General features: G+C 39.7%; 1 protein-coding gene across 1 annotated transcript in view; it reads left to right on the forward strand.

The window, feature by feature from the left end:
* TFCP2L1 (transcription factor CP2 like 1) overlaps positions 1 to 9,219 on the forward strand; it is a 31,822-nt gene extending 22,603 nt beyond the window's left edge. The window contains exons 7-15 of the mRNA XM_074910631.1: positions 168 to 278; positions 1,984 to 2,075; positions 3,477 to 3,525; positions 3,622 to 3,715; positions 4,593 to 4,683; positions 5,352 to 5,452; positions 6,446 to 6,588; positions 8,625 to 8,676; positions 9,124 to 9,219. Of these exons, the coding sequence (XP_074766732.1) occupies positions 168 to 278; positions 1,984 to 2,075; positions 3,477 to 3,525; positions 3,622 to 3,715; positions 4,593 to 4,683; positions 5,352 to 5,452; positions 6,446 to 6,588; positions 8,625 to 8,676; positions 9,124 to 9,161 (771 nt within the window). The 3' untranslated portion in view covers positions 9,162 to 9,219. The remainder of the gene's footprint in view (positions 1 to 167; positions 279 to 1,983; positions 2,076 to 3,476; positions 3,526 to 3,621; positions 3,716 to 4,592; positions 4,684 to 5,351; positions 5,453 to 6,445; positions 6,589 to 8,624; positions 8,677 to 9,123) is intronic.
* The last annotated feature ends 618 nt before the right edge of the window (positions 9,220 to 9,837 follow it).

Consider the following 9,837-nt stretch of genomic DNA (forward strand, 5'->3'; position numbering starts at 1 on the left):
AACTAATTTTTTTCTCTAGAAAATGCAGATCTCATCTTGTTCCATATGTAGAGTTCCCATAAATCTTAAGGAGACTTCTGTGAACAGAGTAGAAAAAAAATCTGTTGGCCTCTGTCTCCAAACTTGTAATGCTTGGCATAAGGGAAAGCTTGTGCTTGTGCTTATAGCCTAAAGGAGCAGACAGAAAACAGAAGACTGACAGGGAAAAAATGGAGAAGAAGACCACCCAAGAGAAGGAGAAGTATCAGCCTTCCTATGAGACAACTATTCTCACAGAGGTAAAGTGTTTTAGACATGTCGTACTACTTCAGCATGTTGGGAGATAGATTTGAGAGAAAATGCAGTTTAACTGATCCCTGGAGGTTGCCTTGTTGAGACATGTATGCTCAGATCTGATTGAAATTGAAAATGGAGTGAAATTGTAAAATGTCTCTCACTGTTGAAGTTTATAAAAGATGCCAAAGTTTCTTATGTTTCAGGGTATAAAACAATCCTTAACAGCCTAGCTTTAAAGAATTGTTTTCTCTGTCTTCTGCTGTTCTCCTGGGCACTTGTCATGGCACTTAGATGCCAGTTGTATAAGATATTTTCTTCAGAAAAACAAAATTTTTCTCATGTTGGAGATGCAGATGAATAGGCTGTCTGATTAAATTATTTATTTGTTTTCCTGTGAAGATACTATTACATACAAGATCTCAGAAGATTGTTGCTTGTACTCTAGGAATATCTTGAATGTCTTGTATTCTGATGCATCTGGTGTAGAGATGCATGTGTTTCTACCTTCCTTGCCATTACTGAGATGTGTATAAATAAGGTTACCGAAGGCTACAGAATTACTAAGCAACAGGACTCAAGACAGTGGTTTAATCTCCCTATGGGAATGTCTTGTTTGATTTAGTTCTTGTTTTTTTGAAGTGGCTTTCTGGACTTCTAAAAAATGAGGGTTTTTTTCTTAATTTTAGTAAACTTCCTGTTTGTGAGATCCAGTCCCTCCCACTCAATTTTCCTCATGTTGCCAGGAGCGACCAGCATGTTTTCTAATTCAGCGTGGTGGTTGTTAAGAAGGCTCTTGTGTACAGAGACCTAGTTCTACTGAGTTGACAGATCCCAAACTCTCCCTATGAGCCTTGATGCACTTTGACATGTTGCATGGGGAAATACGGGTTGCCAAAGAGCTAAATATTTGCTAGTGCTTGTGGAGATGATAAAATATTTGCTAGTATTTGTGGAGATGATAAAACTCCAAAGCTACCCTTGTTGTCTTTTATCATTGCAAACAAGGATACTACAGAGCATTTTCTTGAGCTCTTGATGGGAGGGGATTCCACAGGGCTAGATTCCTCCTACTGATTACAGTGGCTTAAATTCAGAACAAAGTCACCGATTCTAGTTGAGTTACTCTGGTTTTACACTTCTGTAATGGAATATGAAGTTTGACCTACATTGTGAAGGCTTTCGTAGCTTTGTGTCTGTCTGTATCTTAAATTTTCTCCATGTAAAACCCATTTATAACTCAAGCTCTTCAACTAATAGCCAGAGGTTTTAGCAGGCTGGTTCAAATTCTGATCTTTCACTGGTATAAACCTGAAGCAGCGCCACTGGAGTGTATTTGTCACTCTTGCCTGGATTTAATTAGGGATTTATAATTGAGACCAGGGGTATTTCTGTATCATTGCTGCCTTCAGTCTGAGTTGACTTACTGGCGTTGCTCTGACTTACAGCTGTGCACACTTTGGCCCAGTGTTATTTGGGGACAGGCTTTGTGAAATGGGAGAAATGTGGAATGCACAACTGGAATCAATCTGGCCCCCTGACAGCCCGCTTGGAGAGCAGTGTAGAAAATCCATGGCCCGTCTCCTCCTCCCAGCAGGAGCGATGAGCTGAAGTTAGTGGCGTGGCAACAGCATGAATGTGGTATGAGAGGAGAATCGAATCCTTTATTTCCATCCTTATGAAAGTATCCCACTGCCTTTCTTCCAACAGTGCTCTCCCTGGCCAGATGTGCCTTATCAAATGAACAATGCTCCATCTCCAAGCTACAACAGTTCTCCCAACAGCTTCAACCTTGGAGATGGGTATGTAACAAATAAATGCTTTATCTTTCCTGTTGACATGGTAGCCTTTGTGTGCATGTGGTTTGTGTGTCCCATGTATTTCATACCCTGGAAGAAGAGGTCAAGAACTTCCTAGAAAGGGAAAAATATTTCCCACAAAAAGCCTTTTAAGATCTTCCATCCAGGAACGCCCTGTAGTGCAGGGTGCTGTTTGTATGTCCACTGCTTGTGCGGTGCCTGGGAGGTGAGCATCAGAGGACCACCAGGGCAATTCCTGCCCTGGATTTCCTCTCTTACTCTCTGTGGGGGTCAGAGAACACACCATTCCCTGTACCAGCAGTTCCCAGTATCTTCTGGCAAGAGTGTTGGAGGCTTTCAGACTTCAGCACCTCTTCAGAGTTGGTATTCCTTCCTTCTCAAGACAGAAAGTCTTGAGGTAGTTTGGGGTGATGAATTCCTAGGTGAATGGGATGTAAAGAAATCCTGTCTGGGGCCAAACAGCCTGGCTTTTGAGAAGCCTTTCCAGAACAAAGGACTAACGGGAGGCATGTTTAATCCATTAATATAGCCGTCATAAGGAAACAGTTTTAGTGGTCTTGAAACACCCAAGAAGATAGCTGATGACAGAAATATACAGCGGGGTCCCTCAGTACTTCTCAGTCTTCCCTGCAACATACTTTCCCCTAGGAATTTGGCATAGGCCTTTGCTTTCTTCCTCTAGGACTCTGCAGCCTTGTTGCCTTCCCACACAGCTTACTAACCAATGTTTTATCAAGCTTTCAATGAACGAGCTCAACCTATGAATAAGGACAAACACTGAAATGACAAAAATTGGTGTTAGTAGAGAGATCTGTTGAGCATTTTCTTCTAGTGGTTTATTATTAACCCTTTGGGAAAATCATTGATGTGTTGAAGTCCTGTCTATGTTTTAGGAGGGCTTAGTAGAAACATGGTTTAGTGTAATATAGTTAAATTGCAGTTTACTATGTTTAAGGTAACACCAGGGTTGAATTATAATTTTTGTGAGGAAACGTTATTAGACAGTGGATTTAGTTAGGGGATTTCTGGCTCATAGAAATTTTGAGTTCAGCCACCCTGTAGGTCACAACTTCTTTGCTTAGATGGTGTCAAATTAGCAAGTCACCCCTATGGAAAAGTTTGAATGAGGTCAGTAAACCTCAGCTTCTTTCAGTGTTGAGTGGGACCTCAACTGACTAACAAAAGGCTCAAGTAGAGAATTTTCTTTTTCTTGGTCCAGATTTTGGACACCTTTTTATGATTCTGATAGAGAAAAAAAGCCAATTTGGCTTGTAACTTCTGACAGTTGATTCATATGGAGGAGGGGGAAGAGGATGGACACTGCAGTGTAAATTTTAAAATAATGGTGTTTTTTTTCTTCCAACTTTACATAATTTTTTTTAGCAACAGTTCTCCAACCCACCAAGTGGAGCTCCTGCCTCCCAGCAACGATGTAAGTACATGAGATCATGTTAATGTGGTGCTTTTCTTTTTTAGGACACTGGTGAACAGTTCATTTCAAGACCTTCTTATTCTTTTTGCAATGTAGCATCTCCTTCCTTCTGCTTCTATTCAAGATGCCCAGCAGTGGCTTCATCGTAATAGGTTCTCTCCATTCTGTAGACTCTTCTCAAGTTTTTCGGGTGAGTTTGAACAGTCCAATTATTTTGTTTTTATTCTCTTTCATAAGTGCAGCTCATGCTTCATATCAATAGCATCTGCTGCTGGCGACTGTTGATGGGATCATTTCTCTGATCCAATGCAGTTGTTCTTTTGTTCTTAGGTTAGTTAGCATTTGCCAGAACAGTTTGTAGAAGTACAGAATAAGTAAAGACAGAAGAGCAAGTTGAGATGGAAGGGACTTATTGAGTTCACTAGGTGCAGCCCCCTGCTTGAAGAAAGTTCAGGGCCTTGTGCAGTTCTGTTTGGGTATCTCCAAAGTTGGAAATTCCACAGTCTCTCTAAGCAACCTCTTGAAAAACTTGACTACTCACACAGTGAAAAAGTATTTCCTTACATCTAATCAGTGTTTCCCATCTTCCATCTTCTGTCTGTTGCTTCTCATCCTGTCCCTGTACGCCTTTGAGAAGAGTCTGACTCCACCTGCAGCTCCATCTTCGCTGTACCCTCCCATTAGGTAGTTGTACACAGCAATAAGATGCTGGAAGGGGGAATTGTTAAAGATGTTGAAACCTTGACTTGCAACATGATTAAATAACCTGGTGAACATGGCAGTTAAGAGAAAATTGGGCCATTTAGTGGCCAATGTTACATATCTAGTTTGACTGTGAGTTGGCTAGAATATCTTCCAGTGCAGCACTGCTCTTTTGCAGCTTTTAGTTCTGTTTCACAGTGATTGATTTGCAGTGTACCCCCCTCTGAATTTGCAACTTCTCTAGGCAAATCTGCCTGATTCAGCTTTGTGGATTCTCTCCCCCTGCCCTTCCCTGCTGCCTATACACAAATTTGGAAGCTAAGATTTGCTTAACTTCTGAAAAAAAATCAATTTGAAATATGTAGGTGCTGACTTACTGAAGATGTCCAAAGAAGACTTTGTTCAAATCTGTGGGCCTGCTGATGGAATTCGGCTCTTTAATGCAATCAAAGGAAGGTTTGTACTACTTCCTTCCTATTTTTTTTGTTATGGCAGCATTCCTTGGTTATTTCAGTGTTAATCTAGAAGTTAATCCTAGACCTGTAGCATTTAGACTTACTTTTAACACTTCAGAGAGGTCATCTCAGGGGCTGGTGATCAAGATGGTAATCAAATCCAAGCACAGCTCAAGAATGTTGCCAAAACGTAGCAGCAAAATGTGGTTCTCCAGTGGGTTATTTGCTACCAGCTGATATTTTTCATCCACTCCATATGAGACACAGCCTACAATACCCTGTATTTCATCTGCATCACAGCTAACAAACAATCCAACCAACCCCCTGGAGCCTCAAATGACTTAAACTTACTTATTGCAATAACATCATAAATTCTACAACAAAGCAGGATTCACATCAGTAAAGGAAGGTATGATGAGCTGCTTGGCAAGTGCTATAAACTGTTTATTCTTATCCGATCCTGGAGAGATTAAGGTGCTCTGCACTGTACTGCCATCTCCTAGGGGGCTCTTACTAGACTTCCTAAGACATCTAGTCATCCGCATCAAGACTATCCATTAGCTGGTTATTTATGCACAGCCTGAATTATTCCATCTCTCATTATTTGATAGCTGACTAGAACAATTTTAGATCTACTAAATAATTGACTACTTTTTTAATAATCCATAGAAATGTAAGGCCCAAGATGACAATTTATGTCTGTCAAGAACCGGAGCAAAACAGGTCCCATCTCCACCAAAAACGAGAAAATGGAGATTGCAGTCTTTGTGGTAAGTGTTTATGCATGGGTTGTGTTAAACACTTACCTGGTGAGAATGTGGCTTTCTGCCTGAGCTCCTGCATGAGACACCTTGGTGTCCTGAATGTTTAATGAGGTCCTGTTTATCCCAGTTCTGCCACTTTGATTAGTTTCAGGGCTACAGATTTCAACTGGTACCATCTGCCTGGGGAAGAGACCCAATTTACAATCTGTCTGCAGAATGCCACAGCAAAATCTCTGTTCAGTTCTTAATAGGGACCACAGCATTAAGAACTACCATCCATAGTGTGCTTTAGATTATGGCTTGTTTTAAATATATTCTGGGAAATGGAAGGTTGGTATGTCTTAAAGTGAGGTTCTAATTCTTGGAAGTTCAAAGCTTTGGGGACTCACTGCTCTTAGCAGTCCCTCATGACATAACGTGCGATCAAATGAGAGTAGTGATTGTCCTTAGTCCTTGCACATAGCATTAACAAGGCACAGCTTTTCTACCTGTGGTTTTTTTTTTTTCTATGTATCGAATTTAAAAAATACTGCTGTCATCTAGGGTTATTTGATACATTGTAGTCTTTACCTGTGGGATCAGTGGGATAACATCTAATAAAATACTACTTTTGTGTGACATAATATCAGGTGTGTTACTATTTAATAGGACCTACTTTAAAATGTCAAAATCAGTAAAAGTAGATTATCCAAAAATATTAACGTCTTTGAGAGGGTTTTTAAGTGCCCCATGATACATTAGTCCCTGTCTTTTCCTCTGAGCAAAAGTGATGTGTGCTTTATTTACCTGCTGCATCCAAATACTGGGTATTTTTCTACAAATCATCAAGCTGGATATTTGGGTGCTGCTTTAAAGGTACTAAGCTTGTTTAGCTACTGTCAAGATTCGAACCTTGATCTTAAGCCCGTTTAGTTGTTGATATTGAGCAACTTTGTGTTACCTGTAGTTGCTGTTCTATAATTATGCTGTAATTCTGTAATTACTTTCAACTTGTTGCAGTATATCATGCAATCTTCTTGGAGGAATTGACCACACTGGAATTAATTGAGAAGATTGCGAACTTGTACAGCATATCTCCACAGCAGATAAATCGAATCTATCGTCAGGGACCCACAGGGATCCATGTATTAGTGAGCAATGAGGTAAGGGGTTAATGCAGACTCTCAGAGCTGTAACAGTTGTCTAACTTGTTGAAGTTAAAATGACCTTTTCAATTATGGAGTGAATCTTCAAGGAAGGTTTGCAAGGCTACTAATCACAACAAAGTTAAAGTAAATACTTAATGCAAATCATTCATGCATACCGTTGATTGTGGTGTGGTTTTAAGATCTTTGCTTTGTAAAAGAGTTTTTGTTTTAAACAAAACACAACAAAATCAGTCATTTCCTTTTCCTGTTGGCTACTGAAACAAATTTTGAAGCGAGGATCTAAATTGAGAACATTTAAAATTAAATAAGAAAGTTTCCTAAAGAAGGCAAGTTTGAAAAATATATAGGGCGATTAGTCTTACATCTTGGCCAGTGATTACAGCCACTGGGTCAGAGTCAGTGCTGGGTAAGTGTGCACTATAATTTAATGGGCCTCTGCTAGCTCTTTGTGTCCCATTATATGATGGCTTAATTTAGTCCATTCCATTAACTTGCAGGTTAATAGTGAGTTGCCCTTCTTTCTCTTTCCCCCACTAAATTACTTACTCATTCATGCACCAGAATCACTTAAGGAGCTTCATTTGTAAGAAACATTGTTAAAACAAATGAAGCAGAGCATAGGTCTCAACTGGAGCCTAAATTGAAGGCTGTAATGCTTATTCCTAAAGTCTCCTTGCTATTTCAGCCTGATTAAATCTGAAACTATGATGCTTTATGGATATAAAGTGCTCGGAGGCAACTCTTGGTAGGGGAATTGCCTGAACCAGCTTGAGTGTAAGGTTTTAAGTATTTATTTAAGTCAATTATTAACAACTTCTATTGCTTTTTTAATATTTTTTTCTTGTTCTAGTACTAGTGGCAAGAGTGAGGAACTCTATGAATGTACTTCATGCATCATTAGGCACAGACACACAGACTGGCCAGTGAAGTTTGATTTGTGGGAGCAGGGGGTGAATGCTAAACGCAAAAGGGAATAGGGAGATTAGTCTAAGTTGAAAAGGGTATTTGGTGTGAGAATTTGCAGCTAGAAAGTATTTTACTTTAATGATATTCAATAGCTATGAAAAAGCTTTTGATTAAAGCTGCATTTTCTGAGCTGATCAGAGAGGTTCTTGTCACCTCCCCTCTGAAGTTATACAGTTGAAACAGATGCTGAACACCTGAGACACTTCCTGAAGGTAATTCACCTCCTGTGTCCCACACAGCTACTGTAAGGTGGGGGAAAAGCACTGACTAAGGGTGAAGCTTCAATGAGCATTTCAGATTGGATCTGAAGTGAGCTGAATCTCTTAACTCACCCCTTTAGTTAGGGACCTCACTAGAACCTGCACGTGTTCTGAAAATCTTGTTTCTCATGAATAACTCAAATAGCTTTAGATACTAATCTTGTAAGGTCTGCCTTGCCTCTCATAGCAGTTTCATTAAGATTCCTGTGCATTGACAAAATACAAACAGGTAAATGATTACTGTAAGCACAGCATCTGTAGTAATGTCAAAATAACTGGGTGGACGCTGCTGAGATGGCTTTTCAGTAGCAATATTCCTTTATTCAGCGAGGAGTCCATTTCTCTAGATATTTTTACAGATGCCAATGTAAGCTCAACTGAGCTTCATCGTTCAGCTGAATGTGTATTACCATTGTTAGATTTTAGGAGAGGGACTGTCTTCATCCAGTCTAAACTAGTGTAGCTTCACTGAAGGTAATTAAAAGCATGGTCTTTAATAGACTAATTGGAGCAGTATAAGAACTTGCAGGATCAAGAGCTGCAAAGAGGATGGTAAAATGCTGAAGAAGCTAGACCAGTTATAGGCAATTGCCTTAGTATGAGCTTCTTATAAGTATATTAGCAGCTGCAAGGGGCCGTAATCAGTCATGTACTTTAATAATCTTATGGGCAGGGTTACTCGGGACTTCGTTGGACTAGACACCAAATGTTGTTTGATACCTCTCCTCTGTAGTTGCACTGAATGAAACTTGAATTTAATTGCTTAAAATATTTTGTGTTGGTTTTTTTCCTTCTGCCCTTCAGATGGTGCAAAATTTCCAAGATGAATCTTGTTTTGTTATCAGCACATTAAAAGGTATGTATTGCTGCTGCTATTATCTGTGGCTCTAAAGATAATTTCTCTTTTCAATTGCACTAAACATTATCATAAATTGGGTGCTGTTATCCTGAAAAGATAAGTGATCTAATTTAGTGTAAGTCAAGATGTTGCATCAGCTTACACTATGATAGACTGATTGATCTATGTTTTTCTCTGTTACACTGTTATAAAACTTTCATAAATCCATTGATACCACTGACATAAATGAGCAGAAGACCTAGTAAAATGATAAAAGATGACAGTTAGTATGTTGTGGTTTTTTATGTAAATGCTTTGACCTAATAGTTCAACTTTGGTTTTCGTAAGTGGGTTGTGGAAAAGAGTACAAAGTAGTGCAAACTACCTAAGAAGAAAATCTAGAGTTCTGTATCTGTGCTGTCTTCTAAAAGCAATGAAAAAATGCTTTGCATTTCTTTGTTACAGCTGAAAGCAATGATGGCTACCACATCATTTTAAAATGACCATGCTGCATAGAAAGACTTTAACAGCCTAAAATTTAGTGCCTCACTGAGATTGCTACAACCTAGACTGGAAACATGAAGAACCCTCGGATAAAATGCTCCTATGAACTAAGAATTACCAAACAGCTTAAGGAAAAACTTGCTTTTACAGATACACATTTTTTGGTGGTGTGTGGTTTTGGTTTTGTTTTTTTGAAGCTGGAGCTGAGAACATCCTCAAAGCTTGTACATGTTTCTTCCTCCCTCCCTTCCTCTTCAGTCTTAAAAATTGCTGAGGTTTCTGCTCATTACTTAGAAACATCTGCCTTGTACTAAAGGGAAATGAAAGATAAACAAAACCCAATTTTCTAGACCCCTCATGGTTGGGTGAATTGATTTATTTACTGTTCTGAGTGCTCTCTTGCTTTCAACACACACCCTGTTGCTGATGGACATAGGCTCCCTGGGGGTCCTCTTTTACTCTTTGAGGTGGAAGACCTGGGGCTACATCCAAAACCAGATTGGGCAATGCGGAGGATGGATTTGGTGCTCAGTCCTCACCCAGAGTGTCAACCCTGGAAGCCTGCTCTTAGCTGTTCTTCACCTGTAGACGTGCTCAGAGTCCAGAGACCTTGGGCCTTCCTGACAGAGCTTCTGTAATACCCATCCAACAGAACAATTTTTCAGGGTTCAGGGG

The sequence above is a fragment of the Athene noctua genome, chromosome 7 (assembly GCF_965140245.1).
Source record: "Athene noctua chromosome 7, bAthNoc1.hap1.1, whole genome shotgun sequence".
Classification (NCBI taxonomy): Eukaryota; Metazoa; Chordata; class Aves; order Strigiformes; family Strigidae; genus Athene; species Athene noctua.